This window comes from Adiantum capillus-veneris, chromosome 3, assembly GCF_014529385.1.
Source record: "Adiantum capillus-veneris isolate H3 chromosome 3, ASM1452938v2, whole genome shotgun sequence".
NCBI classification, from domain to species: Eukaryota; Viridiplantae; Streptophyta; class Polypodiopsida; order Polypodiales; family Pteridaceae; genus Adiantum; species Adiantum capillus-veneris.
In genome coordinates, this window is record NC_140933.1 from 146873007 (window position 1) to 146889108 (window position 16102).

The window sequence follows — 16102 nt, forward strand, 5'->3', positions numbered from 1 at the left end:
TCTAGCTTTGGGTACTGTGTCAAAAGCTTTGCGGAAGTCCACAAAGCTACAATAGATCCATCTCCCACGAGATCTGCCCTCCTCGATGATGGCCCTGAGTGTCAAGATATGGTCAAGAGTAGAGAAGCCTCTCCTGAACCGTGCCTGCCCAGTTGCACACATTCCTTCCCTCTCTGCCCATCTACTGAGCTGTTGCTCAAGAATGGATGCATACAACCGTGCCAGTGTGTGTCCAATCATGATAGTGCGATAATTCCCAGGCTCCATGGGGTGTCCTGACTTGAAGATGGGTACAATCGTAGATAGGCTCCAAGTGTCCGGTAGGCCCTCACACATGGCATGGTTAAACATACCTTAACTGCTAGAAGCTCTGCTAGTAGGTCTTTGGCATGCTAGAGAGAGAGAGAGAGAGGTGGCGAGCTCCGAGTGTGTGTGTGGGCGCGCGCTTGTGAGAGAAATGAAATGTTATATTAATATCTTCAAAAGCCCAAAGTGACCTATGAGACCGGAAAGTTACAATGTGGTGGATCTGATACAAAGTCAGAGTAACAAAATAAACTAACTAACAACATAACAAAACAAAAATACTATGGAATCCTAACCTGCTCGATGTGAACCAAGCAAAGTACGTTCCGCTTCCAGATGCAGTGGTGCCTCTTTTGGTATTTCGTGTATGTCGATCTGTAGAAGGTACAACTGTCAAGGAGAGCGTGCTCTGCAATTTGTACATTCCAGAATGCTAGAGAGATCTCCCAAGGCTCATATGTAAAGGCCCCAGGCCCTAAAAGCATCAGATTCAAAAGCTGGTGTCCAAAAACTAATTTCCGGATTTTTAGGGATTCCATACAGCCTCCGCTAGTCACGGTTGGAATTCCGGAAGGTCTTAACAGACATGCCATGTGATCACTTTTGGTCATGGAACTTAAAAATAGGCCATCGATCCAACCGTGCGGGCATCCGTAAGGTATCCCTGCATGCCAGATGTAATGACATACATCCTTCCCATAAAGCCAAGCATCCTTGCTCCATAAGATCCAAGGGCTGCATCTGTGCCATAAGGTCAAAAACCACTTGCTCCATAGGGACAGACTTCCTGTGGAGACGTCCCAAACAGGCTCTGGGCCATCGCCTCTAAAAATTCAGATTCCTTAGCCAAAAAGCCTCGGTGAGATGGCATCTGTTGCTGCATTAGCTGCATGTATCGCACCACCTGTTGTTGATTAGCAACTGTGTTGGATCCCTTCTTGTTACCTGTTGCTTTTGTTTGTTTTTACCTTCACTTTTACCTCCGGAGGAGCCGGAGGAGGATTGATCATCTACCGCTACTTCTTCTACGTACTTGTACTCTTTCTCTTCTTCTTGATGATTCAGAGGCGTTGTTTCCATGGTTGATTGCTGCAATTTTGGACCAGATTATTCAAAAAAGGCAACCATTTGAGCTTTGAAACCATTGAATTTGGTAAGTCACTTGACAAAGCGATAAAACATTGCAACAATATTGAACTAAACAGAGAATAGCAAACTGAACTTGAAAATAGATTGTAGACAAGAGACACAAATTGGGGGAGAGTGTCAAAAGCACTTGCTCCTCAACTAGGCACTCTTGGTGGTATTTGTTGAACTCCGTGAAAGCAACGCCTAATATGAAATAGCCCTGTCTGTACGCTACCATGACAGCAGGCGACGTCAATATGTCCGTATTCCACCTCAGCTCTTGTCCGTACACACCTGTGATTTGTGGTGCAGAATTCGGGCGGTTGGGCTGTAGTTTGGGTATCCAGTTCTGTTCTGACTCGGCCGTGCCTCATCATCACTCCATGAGATCTGATGAATTTATGCTTTTTGCTTGAATCAAACTCTATTTTAGCATCTTTGCCTGGCCTATATGTGGCGGTTGGCTTTGTATTTGAGACAAAGCAGAAAAGGCCAGGAGGTATGATTCAGTTGTTTCTCAAACGGATAGCATTAGTCTCTTGGATCTTATCATTAATGAAGCCTCACGGTCTTGTTTCTGCAAATAACAGTATGAACCTTTTGCACCTTCTATGAATAACCCCATTTGTCATAGTGATTATGAGAGAATGTTGTAACATAATTCTACCAAAAGAGAAATTTTTTTGGACTAAATTCATAAAAAAACTGCATTTGTATTGTGATGAATGGATATACTTCTGCTTCACAGTGGGTCGTGGCTCTTATTTATTGTTCTTTTTGTACTCCAGTCAATGATTTGCTTGTGTCTGGTGGTGAACTATTAATATAGTTTTGGAAAATCATAATTGAGCACCTTGCATTTTACCTCATTATAGTATTATAATTCTTTTCTGGAGTAAATCTGGCGGTTTTTCCTGCTACAAAATCTTTTTTCAATGAATTAAAGCACTTGCTTGGTTACTATACGCAATCCTGCTGATAATATAGTTTTTTTTGGCGTGTCAGGTGGGAAAGTATCTTGAGCAAATTTGGATTGTATGCTTTCGAGCAATGGATGATGTGAAGGAGACAGTTCGCACGTCCGGTGTTTGTCTCAGTCGTTCAATAAGTTCTTTAACAATCAGGCTGTCTGATGCACAACTAACAAGTGAAAGCGAAGCAAGAAGCACACTGAACCTTGTTTTGCCTCTTTTGTTGTCAAAGGGTATTTTAAGCAGTATTGCTGATGTTCAGAAGCTTTCTATCAGCACTGTGATGAAGGTTGCAAAGGTAAAACGTGATAGTCAGTTCTCAATATAGCAGTTGCATTAGTTGAGTAGATTGACTAAGCAGTAAACTTGCAGTGGCCAAGTGTAGATTCACAATTGCTGCAGGTAACATTTGTGCAGTTGCTAGTCTTTGTGATGTCTACCTTGTTCCACACAATAACCCTTCATGTATGGTTAAATGAATGGCTGCGAGACTCTTCAATATCTGCACCAAAATGCGTACAGACATTAAAAATTGAACTTTTGATCAATCTCCTTCACAAAGTAGGTCTTTTTGCTGCCTTGCAGAAAGAAGATGCTAGTTACATTGACGCAGACCATCAGATTTATGTGATGTAACATGTATGATAGGCCTTGGTCTTATGGGTGCATACTTGGACACCAAAAGGAAGGAGAGGGGCTTCAATCGCTTACATTCATGTTCACATGTCTCTGAACACTTCTCATTGATGACATGTTACTTTTCTCGCATTATGATGCAAATGCTCTGAACAGGTAGTGCCATCAATTGGCACAAGTCCAGCAGGTTTCTGCTATGTGTAGAGGAGTGCCATTGGGCTTCTTGGATGGCTTTACTTGGCTAGCTCTTGGTCAGAGCTGTCGTTATTTGGGATTTCAGGTGGGCATTGACATCCATTCAGAGAAAACTCTGCAATTGGTCCTTGATGCATCATCTATCTCTGGCAGGTAGAGCTTTTGGTTATGAAGCGGGTCCTTCTTGTAACAGCTTGGTCTACTACCTCCTGTTAGACATTGCACTTAGAAGTCTTATGACAGCTGCGCGGCCTTGTTCGCAATTCTCTTGGTGGGCTCGGATGGTTCGAGAGAGACTCAGGCACATGTGTCCTTGCACACTATCATTATGCCTAGGGTAGAGGGAGGATTGGGTATCATTGATGCGGAGATGCAGAGTCGTGCATTGCTTGCCAAGCTCATTGTCCAGGGTTTTCTCCTTGGCAAACAATTCCCTATTAGGGATGTGTCCCCGATTGCAAGCGGCCCGTGGAGACGGACTGTTAGATACTTATTCACTGATGCACCGCTTTGAACAACTAGAGCTTCTTCTTTTATGAGATCCTTGGTGCGAGTCTTTAGAGAGATTCGGGGTGGTGTGATCCAACAGAAGCCGAGATGTTTGGAGGAGATTGAGTGGCAGCCGTTGGTTTGGAACTCTAATGTGAAGGATCCGGATGGCCCTCAGACACATAATGATTGTGCCAGATGGGACCAGGGCTGTGCTTCACTGGTCAGAAACTACTTTGATAGAAGCTGAATTTTCAGCCAGGGGTGTTCAGAAGGATTGCTGATTGCCGTAGCTATTCCCAATGCTTGGCATGCTCTGATTTGTGGCGAGAGTGGCATGCACTGTCATGATGGATGGTGAGGATTCTTTGCTACTGCTCCTTGCCCTAAATATGCATGGTGTGGTTTCATGGTTTTTTCGGCTCTTGAGGATGGCGATCACTACAGGTTGAGCTCTCAGGGAACTAAGCACCCATCCCACTTTCCTGATCTCACTATGCAACCCATTTGAGTAGTTGGTTAATGTGTTAATATGGAAAGTATGAATCCACTATTGTAGTGTGAGGATGCTCCCTCTTGGTGCTTTTGTCATAGTTGGTGTGGGATCAAGGAGAGTGTATGTGGCCTTTTTGTGAGACACCAGGAGCTTCTTCTGTCTTCTTTTTCGGGTATTGGGATCCATCCTGCTTCGTATTGATAGGGCTCCCTGCCTCCTAGAAGTATGCAGCATTCGCTCGATCGGAATGTTTCACAAACTTGACTATCACAGTTCTGGTCATGTATTTAGGACGTGGGCAGCAGCAGATGCTAGCTCATGGGGGACTAGCCATTGGCACTTGGCTGCCTAGTCTCCTGGCTGACTTGTCAGGGAATTACTTTACAGACTGCTAAGTTCTTGCGACACTGCTGCTAACTATGTCCGTATGCTCATTTTGTCTAGTGGGCGGTTTGCATGCTTTTATGTCGAGCGGGTTGCGCATGACTTTGTGAGTTGGGGGACTTTCATCCGGCTACAAATTTTCAAGGTCGCTCTTGTTGTATGAGGGGGCAACAACAGATCCGCTTGTCAAGTTGGACATGCTGCCTTCTACAGTGCATGATTTTGACCACCACCCCCATGACAATTGTCTTTGTCATGAAACGCAGTATTTTGTGTGCTTGCTTAAGATGATAAGAAAAAGTGGAACCTATAATTTTGTATGTAAGCTTATTTAGAAGGGGGAAAAAAGTATGTGCATTGTGTAATCACAAAGTCAAGTGGGAACTATGTGGCTGCCCCCCCTCTCGTAATAGTGGCCCTTACTAGATCAGTAGCCTTCATGCATAATTTATGGGACCTCCCCAGAGATAGATATGCTCGGCTAGCCCTTGAGTCATCGATAGCTAGCACTACAAGGGGACACAGCATATCGGTATGGGCAAAGTCACATGGCTTCAGCATGGATAGAGTGCCTCCGTTCCAGTACTCCTTGGATGCACCCTCCGTATCTCTTACACGGACAGAGATCACTAGACTCATACGTCAGGATTTGATTCAGCTAGATATTAGGAGCACATGGATACAACCGATACAGGAGTTGGGCACGAAGATGGCTTTCTATAGAGAGCATCTTCTCCAACTAATAGAGGATGGATATGTGATCAGACTGGCCTATATGGACACTCAGTTATCCTATGGGATAAGATGTGCTATTGGTCAGATGCGCACATCATCGCATCCGCTAGAGATTGAGACTGGTAGATTTAGGAGAGTACCAGCAGAGGACAGGATATGGCAGTTGTGTCATATAGAGCCGGAGACAAAGTTACATCACATTTTCATTGTCCGGTATATTGTCTCATGCAATAGAGCGTGTTGAGGCTCAAGCCCAGGTCCCTTGTGCGTCTCAACGGGGCAAGGAGCACTCACATGTTGCGGAGTCAGTTGGGGCTCCAACACAACTTCCTTTGTCCACGAACAGGTGGTTAGGACACCTAGTCCACATGCTTTGTCAGTTCAGCCAGCCACCTTTCAAAGTTCAAATGTTGCATTAAATGGACAGGGAACCAGTTTCTAGGCTATGCAGCAAGTTTTTCCACCACCCAGAGTACATCCTGGGTATTTTGGGGGTGGACTTTAAAACTTAGGAGAAATTCCTACGTGCTATCCCACGTTTATTGGGCTGAAAATGACCTATTCTAGCCCAATTTCGGCAGCATAACCGCAGTAAGAGGCTTCATAAGCACAATCCCTATGACATAGGTGATTTCCTTGCCGCATTAGAGCACGTTCCCAAACCCGGTGAGAAATTGCAGCACGCTGAAATCTCTGTTTTTGGCCCCGAAAATGCACCAGAACACTTGTACGGCGATCCCCTACCTTCCCCAAAGCTCTTGGGGGTATTAGGGATCAAAAAGAGGCAACTCTCTAAACCTGCAAAAATACACAACAGGCTATAATTTACTGTTTCGGGCTCCGTTTCGCGTGCCGATCGCATCTGTAGCAAGCCCTCGAGCTCCCGCACGTGTAAGGCTACTTGCCCTTTGATTCGGACAAGATTTCTCGTGTGAAATCTCTCCGAATCAACCTGTACCTACGGGGTATTGGACGCTGGCTAATCCAATACCTGTCCAAGAGGCTCTTGCCTCGGTAATCGCACATGAAACCACACAACTGTTACAGATGAGTAGCCCTTGAGTTCGGCATCACGATTTTGTATTCAAAAGGAAAGTGAGGTGCACGAGAGCAGAATCATCGTGCTACATAAGACAACGGAGAATGCAAGCTTTCCATTAAAGCGGTGAAACCTGCACACACACTGTATGATCACAATGAGGGAAAATGCATCCCAAATTGATTTTCTCTCCAAAAATGCCCGCCCCCCCCCCCCCCCCCCCCCCCCCCCCCCCCCCCCCCCCCCCCCCCCCCCCCCCCAGCTGAGTTGGCTTGCAAATTGGCTTTGGTGCCGACATGTGCCCAATTTGCCTCTTTGAAGTTTATGTCCTAGTACCCGGGGCCTAATGACTTTGAACTAACCCTAGCCACCCTTTTACTACTCGGATTCCAGTGGCGACTGGCCCGACCAACACGTGGCGACCTGGCCCTCACTGCTACGGGTGAAACTCTCAGCCACCGTCTGTTTTACACTGGCCATACAATGTCCAGTCATTTGTGACTTTAAGAAGAAGGTCCCAAAAATTAATTAAAAATCGAGGGAAAGAAATCAACAACAACAATTAGTGGTTGTCACAGCCTCGTGACATACTCTATTTGGTATGTATATAGACGAGGTTTTTTATTACATTGACAAAGAGGGTGACAGAGGTGTTCGACTGGCAGGGACAACGATTCCTTTGTTGTTATATGTTGATATTGTGTCAATCTCTGACTCACCAGAGGGTATGCACCGACATTTGGATGCATTACATAGCTTTGCAGAGGATGGTGAATTGTTTGTAAACCTTGGTAAAACCAAGATGGTGTTTAACACCATACCACAGTGGAACAGGAGATCAACACCTACATTCACTTATGGTCAGGAGATTGTGGAGTATACAAATGCATACACTTATCTTGGGGTAGTCTTCACTAGGCCAAAGTTTTCTTTGAAGACAGCAGCAAAGACTAGACTGATCTGAGCTTATGCGACCTTGGGAGGATTGGAGAGGATGTGTTCACAGGTTCAGTTCCAGGAACCCCGAACAAAGCTCTGGCTCTTTGATACCTTGGTAGCTTCAGCTATGCTCTATGGGGTTCAGGTTTGAGGACCCTCTGTGGATCAAGATGGGTGAGGCCCTTGGTATCTATCATCTCTTGGCTGATTAGAGCCAAGGCCTCCTTGCCACATAAGATCATTAGAGCAGAGTTAGTAGCCTCCCCTATGGTGATAGAGGCACTGACCGGGTCAGTCTCCTTTATGCACAGCTTATGGGATACTACTAGAGACAAATATGCCAGATTGGCCCTTGAGTCCTCCAGAAAATTATCTTTTTAGGGCCCACATCATGCTGGTATGCACAAATGTCATCATGGTTCCAGATACATGGCTTCAACATGGACAACTTGCTTCCCTTCTAGTACTCCCTTGATGCACCATCCTTGTCTCTTACACATGTGGAAACTACTAAACTCGTTCGCCAAGACCTGACACAGTTGGACACCAGGAAGATATAGATAGAGCAAACACAGGAGTTGGGCACGAAAATGGCTTTCTATAAAGAACATCGTCTCCAACTCACAGGCGATGGGTTTGTGATTCGACCCAGCTATAGGGAAACACATCTATCTCATGGGTTACAGTGTGCCATTGGTCAAATACGGACATCTTCACACCAGCTTGAGATTGAGACTGGTAGATTCAGAGGGATACCAGCAACTAACAGGATATGCTGCATATGCCATACAGAGCGAGAGATAGAGATGCATTATATATGTCAGTGCATAGTGTATTACGAGATACAGGTTCGCTTCCATTAGCTATTTAGAGAAGGCTTCGGACCCTTCTCTAGAGTCGTGAACTACTCGGACTAGAGATGTCTTGATTGTATCTACTTGAGTTACACAGACACAGAGATAGTTTACTAAGGATATTTGGAGAGAGACAATCCCAGAGACAGATTATTGATTTCTTCACACCAGAAACTGGATAGATAAGGGAGCAGCCACCACTGCAAAGCTCAGCTCATACTCACACCTGTGGTACTCTCATTGACCAAGCATTGGAGCTAGGGAAATCGGGACGTCCATGAGTGAGGAAAGAAGCTTCACAACATCGACAAAGACTACAACAGAGGATTCGAGCCATACTAGGGATGGTTTTGTGACGAGGCTCAGATACATGGACACTCACCTGTCTCATGGGATAAGATGTGCTATTGGCCAGATACGCACATCTTCACACCAGCTGCGGATCGAGACTGGGAGATACAGCAGAGTACCAACAGAGGCCAGGACATGCCCCCTGTGTGACATCGAGCCTGAGACAGAGTTGCACTACACATGCCACTACCCCGTCTACTACGAGATACGAGGCCGCTTCCATTGCTTGTTCAGAGAGGGCTTTGGACCATTCTCTAGAGTCATGCGGTACGAGGATCAGAGATGCCTGGGTTTGTTTTTGCTCGAGCTGCGTAGACACAAAGAGAGCTTGATGAGAGGAAAGACTAACGAGTCTCAGAGATAGATCACAGACTTCTTTAGAGCTGCCATGGGACACCCGGAGGAGTTACTACCACAGCAGAGCTCATCGCTTTACACTAGAGGCATGCTGATCGACCGAGCGACTTAGTTGGGGAGATCCAGACGCCCACGACTGCGGAGGAATACACAGCATCGACAGAGGCTGCATCAGAGGATCCGGGTCACTTTGGCTCGACATGCACGACGCCTGATCAGACTACTGACCATGGAGGCTGTTTTAGTTGCTTAGTCCACACCCAGCAGTCTAGGATTCCATAGTATTTTACTTTGTCATTTTGTCATCTTGTTACTCTGACTTTGTATCAGATCCACCACATTGTAACTTTCTGGTCTCATAGGTCACTTTGGCCTTTTAAAGACGTTAATATAACATTACATTTCAGTTCATTTCATTTCTCTCTCTCTCTCTCTCTCTCTCTCTCTCTCTCTCTCTCTCTCTCTCTCTCTCTCTCTCTCTCTCATAGGTCATTTTGGCCTTTTGAAGACATTAATATTACATTTCATTTCTCTCTCTCTTACTGGAGATTCGCAAACACAGAGAGGACCTCTTGAAGAGGGGCACAATGAGAGAGATCCAGCGACAATGGAAGATTACAGATTTCTTTTAGTCACAGACAAAGGAGTTCGAGCAGCCCCCACAGCGTAACAACACCAGAGGCACAAGAGGCATATTGCTTGATCGGGCGATAGAGTTGGGGTGGTCCCGTTGCCCACGGATGAGGGGGCCCTCTCGATATCGACGCAGATTGCGACAAAGGATCCATACCATATTGGCGCGATATAGGAGCCGTCTTGGATACTGATCTATATGTATACGATGCCTCGACTGTCAAAGAGCTCCATTGCATTGTATCAACTTACCCTTTGTACTTCCTATTTCCTTTGTATCAGCTTTCACTCCACCCCTACCCACTATTTTCTTTTCAGTTCTTTGTACTTTTTGTACCCAGACCTGGTATTAGATTCACCACATGTAACCTTTTGGTCTCATACGGCATTTTGGCCTTTTGAAGATGTTAATATTACATTTCATTTCTCTCTCTCTCTCTTTCATTTCATTTCTCTCTGCCCCCCCCCCCGCCCCCCCCCTCCTTTCCAGTACTCTCTTCAGGCACCCTCGATGTCTCTTACACGGGTGGAGATTAATAGACTCATTCGTCGGGACCTGATCCAACTAGACCTGATCCAGTTGGATAACAGGGGGACATGGATAGAGCCACCACACGAGTTGGGCACGAAGATGGCTTTCTATAGAGAGCATCTTCTCCACCTCACAAGAGATGGGTTTGTGATTCGACCCAGCTACATGGACACACATATGTCTCATGGTTTGCGGTGTGCCATTGGTCAGATATGCACATCCTCACATCAACTGGAGATTGAGACTGGTAGATTTAGAGGGATACCAGGAGACAGCGGGATATGCCGCTTATGCCAGCTAGAGCCAGAGACAAAGCAACATTACATGTCATTGCACAGTGTACTATGAGATACGGGACCGTTTCCACTGCTTATTCAGAGAGGGTTTCGGTCCTTTCTCTAGGGTCATGAGTTATGAGGATTAGAGATGTCTTGGTCTAGATCTACTTGAGTTACACAGATATAGAGACACTTTACTGGGGAGAGATAGAGAGACAGTCCTAGAGACAGACTACAGATTTCTTTTCACTAGATATGGGGCAGCCAGAGGAGCAGCCATCATTGCAGAGCTCCGCCCACACTCATTCGATCACTACCGGCGCTTTCATCGACCAAGCATTGGAGCTACGAAGATCCAGACGGCCATGATTGAGGAAGGGGCTACACAGCATCAACGGAGACTACAACAGAGGATTCGAGCCATACTCTCTCGACATCTAGAGTGCAGATGAGGATGGATTCTAGTGGTAGTATCTTTGTTCTAGTTCTTTTGTACCCAGATATGGTATTAGATTCACCATTTTGTAACCGATTGGTCTCATAGGTCATTTTGGCCTTTTGAAGACGTTAATATAACATTTCATTTCAGTTCATTTCTCTCTCTCTCTCTCTCTCTCTCTCTCTCTCTCTCTCTCTCTCTCTCTCTCTCTCTCTCTCTCTCTCTTATACATGGCACTATGCCCCTCGTGGGTGGCTCATTTTATATTCCTCATGCATGTCACCGTGTGGAGTGTGGTGAAGACTGCTTCCATAAGTGGATGTAGGTTTTCTGATCAATGACAAATCAACCCATGTTAATAGATTTAGGACGAATGATAAATCCATCCTCAGTAGTACGAAGAAGACGCTTTCACCTCAAATGTACAAAGAAAATGCTTCCTATAGAAAGATATCTTTGTACCCAGCTCCCGTATAGGTGGAAGCCATGTCATGTTGGTAGCTAATTGTACAATATCCTACCCGATGGGCTGGCTGATCTTAGATCGGCTCCAGGTGAGAAGATTTTGTCATAACTCTTATTCTATCGGTTTTGATGATCCATGCTAGGGCCCCATAGCTGAATATTATATAGCGTAGTGGATGGAACGGGAGTATCAAACACTCTGGAAAACCTGGCATAATCTCTCCTCTGCAGATATACCTCTAGATTAGCCATTCTCTATCTCCAACTGGTCAGATGAGGTGCGTAGCTGACCAATAACACCTGTAATGCCATGTAAGATTCTGATCTAGTGAGTGCCTCAACCACATTCGGTGTACCAAGCTCTGAACCATGCTCTGACTTGGGTGTACCAAGCTCTGTCATATCTAGACTCTGCTATCTGTATGGCTGACTCAAATGCTTGCCGTGTGAGTCCGTCAGTCGGGAGCTCTCTCACTCTCTTGATAAAGCAGACCATTTGAAAGAGTGCCTCCACTACCATGGGAGGGATAGCAAGCTCTGCCTTGATGATGTCATGTGGCACTGTGTGCTTGCCTCGAAAGAAGCGAGAGATTATATCTACCTATGGTCTCTTGATCCATGCCCACCGGCTATCTGTCAACCCGGGTGCCCACATTGCTATTGCGTACATCAAGGCTGGGGTGACTAATGTATCAAATGGCCACCCTTCGTGCGGGGCTTCTGAAAGTGTGCCTGATGACATTTCCGCTCTAAGATGGCCAAAGATGCATATCCACGGGTGAGTTTGTCAGTGGCAGCCGGAGCCTCTGCTATTCAAGGTGACTTCATGATAGACATAGGAGGTGACCACCTCAACTATACCTCCTGCTGCTATAAATGTGGCTGCTCGCCAAATCGACCTTGATCTTGATCTTCCCAAGGTTCATTGTCAGTCCTCTGTGTGTACAAAACTCATCCAAGGCGCTCAAATGGATGTGTAGACCGTCGGGTGATTCTGAAATCAAAACAATGTCATTAGCATATAGCATCATGTGGATTGGAGTACCTGCTAGGTCAGCTTTTGCCCTTCCTGCTTGTAAGATGTAGTCGGAGATCTCGTCGATGTAGAATCCAAAGAGGGTCGGGGAGAGGGGGCATCCTTGTTAACACCAATGTTGCTAGCAATGGACTCTCCCAGTCACTTTCTGATCTCGGATGGCATCCCCGGACTCTGAAATCGCCGAAAGAGCCTCTCCTGTGGGACTGTGTCAAACGCTTTGCGGAAGTCCACAAAGCAGCAGTAAAGCTTCTTCTTCCGCGCCTTTGCCCCATTAATGAGACAACGCAGAACGAAGATGTGCTCAATGGTGGAGAAGGTCTGCCTGAACCCCACCTAGCCAGGAGCCCGTAGGCCCTCAATTTGTGCTCACTCTGTAATCTTGTATGATCTGAGGACCGACTGTGCTGTAGGCGGTGGATGGCCGCCTTGACCATCTCTGTTGTGAAGAAAGAAGAGCTCGTGGGTCGAGATCCGAGTGGCTGTGGAATCGGAGGGTGGTATGGTACCTCATAGAATCGCTCTGCATAGTCGTGCCATACCTGTGGGTCCTCAATAGTAGTAGTCGGGCGTGGCTTTTGAAGGGCGCGCCATGTTGTGGCATTGTCCATGCTCATGATCAAGCGATATAGCTCTAGCTCTTGTACCTCGTTGAAAGCTCACCGCTTCCAGCATGTGAGTATCTTCATCTGGCGTCTGGCTTCTCAATCAGTAATCTCCACAAGGGTCCGTTGCACACTCAGCCGGCAATAAAGGTCTCTGCACTCTTCATCATACCAATTGTTTTGTGGCATAGTCCCTTTTGGGGGGGGGGGAACGAGCTAACGGCCGATGCCTGAAGGACATATGTGATATGGGAGGTGAGCATGGATAGTGGCATAGAGGGGTGGAGTAAAAGGAGTCCCTTCTCGACCTCTGCCGAGTATAAGGGGGCTAGCTCATGTGTGAAATGGATCGTGGTGTGTGGGGGCATGTCGTGGATGTGGAGGGTGTGGCTTTTCCAGTGAGGGAGAGTGCAAGATAGGTGTGGTCGGCTCCTCTGGATCCCATGATGTAATCCACGATACCCCCCTCCCCAGATGTAACTCCATGTGGTATACATGTAAGCCTTCTGAAGTGGGTCATTGGGCCATCCCGTTATAAATAACGAGACGGTGCTAAGAGTCTAATATGACGAGTACTCTGTGATGTGTGTTGTGTCTGTTGAATCTCTCATGGTAGCCAACTCCTGTGTGGCGCGTGTACACCATTGATGAGGAACACAAGATCCGACTAGCCCGCCGCCTCAATGTACGAGTGATTGGCATCAAAGCAGAGGAGGGATCCACACCCGAGAGCGATGGGAAAGCCCTATGCATGAAACTCAGATACAAGGAAGACTTACAGAAAAAAGCTCTCATCCTTCAATTTGTGTCCGACGAGTCTCGAATCTCATTCATCTGAAAGAGAGCCATCTTGAGAGGGCTAGAGAGCCCTCCTATCTACCTTGACGACGACCTCACAAAGATGCAACAAGACCATTGCCATGCATGCATGCCTAGAGTCAAAAAAGATCGCAAAGAAGGGAAGAAGGCTGTATACCGAGATGGTAGGGTCATCATTGATGGCAACACCATCGCATAGGGACTTGCGGCGTATGAGACACATGAGGAGATCCACATTGTGGTTTGGAACTGCAATTGGGATCTATGGACACATCCAAAGAGGCTTGAGAAGGTGATGAGAGGACGGGACCTCATTCTCCTGACAGAAACAGATGAGACCCCAGAGCGGAGTCTACTAAGGATTCATGGCTTTTAATGGGAACCCTCACATCAAGGGAGTACTCGCCAGCACACTACACGAGGATCGGGAGGGATGGCTTTACTCTTCAGACACGGACTCCAGAATAGGATACAGATTGTTGCATGCGGCCTGCAGGCGCGTTACCTTTGGATTCACTTTGAACTATCACGGGACAAGGATCATCTACATTTCCCTCTGCTACCTCCCCCACTCAAGCTCTAGATTTGCTACTATAGGGACGGAGAGGGATGGGAAAGAGAGACCATCTCCATACATATGCTTGTTACATGAGATTATGGAGTACTCTACGCTAGGGGAAGTCTTCCTCATGGGAGACTTCAATGCCAGGACATGTGAATAGTGTGAAGACATAAGACACAGAGGACCTGGTGGTAATGAGCGCCTCATCTTTTTGGGCTTCGGCTCTCGCCTCTTTTTTGATATTCTTCTGGACTACTTCGACCCATCGTCCTTGGTGGCCTCCAATTTCTCGTCAATGCTTGCCTTGAGAGCTTTGGTGATCTCCTCCTTGAGGGCTTCCTTGGCTTCAGCTTTGATCTCTCCTTCAGGGGTGAGGGACACGATAGAAGCACGGAGGAGTTCCGTTTGCTCCTTCAACTCTTCGTTTTCTTTCTTCCATTCCTCTTTCTCCTTCTCTCTCTCCTCCTCCACTTCTTCTTCTCCTTCTTCCATGCTTCCTTCTCCTTGGTCAATGCTTCGACCTCTTTCTCAAGCTTGGATAGCCGGTTGATGATGACATTGAGGGTGTCCGTAATGTAGGGCGCCGCCTTATCTTCAAGTTTGCCCACCTCCTCCTTTGCAACGTTCTTCGGCATGTTGGCGTTTGGGGGGGGTGGGGGGGGTTCCTGAGAGAGAGAGAGAGAGAGAGAGAGAGAGAGAGAAATGAAATGTTATATTAACGTCTTCAAAAGGCCAAAGTGACCTATGAGACCAGAAAGTTACAAAGTGGTGGATCTGATACAAAGTCAGAGAGAGAGAGAGAGAGAGAGAGAGAGAGAGATATTAACGTCCTGTCGAGGCCAAAGTTGGCCTATAGGACAGATCAAAATACAGCCTTGGTTACAATCCACTTCGGGCATCATTTAAGAAAAGTGCATGTGAAAAAAGCTAACTTCAAAGGTCTCATGACTCATGAGAGTAACATGTTACAATGGTAGAATCAACATGTGCATAACGTGACTAGAGGTGTATAAGTATCAAGTTCCTGTCCTTGAAAGGGAAGGTGAACCTTGGAAATCTTTGATAATAGCTTTCCCTCCTCTATAGACCGCCATCTTTCCTTGCTTCCTTGCTTCTCGGACCTTGGCCAGTTCCCCAGCTCTATTCTTTAACAGTAGTGGTGTCAGCTCATCAGAGATCCACACAGATGTACCTTGCAGTGATTTGGTCTGCTTCATGACCTTGATCTTATCATCCATGTCATAGTAGCGAACTGTGGCCTGTTTCCCTTTAATTTGAATGTCCATTGGCTCGCCAAGGTCTACAAAAGGTACCACATTGGCGAGTCTTTCCTTGATAATGTCTACATCCAAGATGTATCCCTCAAGCTGCTCGTCTGAGTTGGAACCTACTAACCAACCTTCTGGCAAACCCCCAATTCAAACATAATTTTCCAGGCTTTTGACCCTTTCATTCTCTTTCAAAACTGATAATACTTCAGTGACAAAACTCTCAGATTTTACCTGAGATGTTGTAATGTCTTGTCGTGTTTCCTGTAATTTCTGGGTTGCTTCTTGGGCCGCTTCTTGAATCTCTTGCTTGTTCTTGATGTCTTGAAATTGAGCTTCAAGGCCAGCAGTCCTTGTTTCTTGACTGGCAATCTTTGTTTCTTTGCGTGTTAATTCTGTTTTGAGGGTTGAGACCTCCTGCTGCAGTTTCTTCAATTCTCCCATGATGAAGACCTCCCATGGGTTCTAGGGTTTGATGAGGGGTGGGTTTGAGGCCAAAGTGGTTGCAAAAGTCTTTTGTTTGGGGCATGTTCCTGAGCATTGGGGGGTGTTGTATTCAGCTCTAAAGTAGAGGGGCCCCCCCTC

The 16102-nt window shown here is 46.4% G+C and overlaps 1 protein-coding gene across 3 annotated transcripts in view; it reads left to right on the forward strand.

Annotated features, from left to right (window-relative positions):
• LOC147461881 (ARM repeat superfamily protein) overlaps positions 1 to 16102 on the forward strand; it is a 247357-nt gene that overhangs the window by 196278 nt on the left and 34977 nt on the right. For all 3 annotated transcript variants that reach the window (XM_086509347.1, XM_086509349.1, XM_086509348.1), the window contains one exon: positions 2440 to 2703. In XM_086509347.1, the coding sequence (XP_086365473.1) occupies positions 2440 to 2703 (264 nt within the window). The remainder of the gene's footprint in view (positions 1 to 2439; positions 2704 to 16102) is intronic.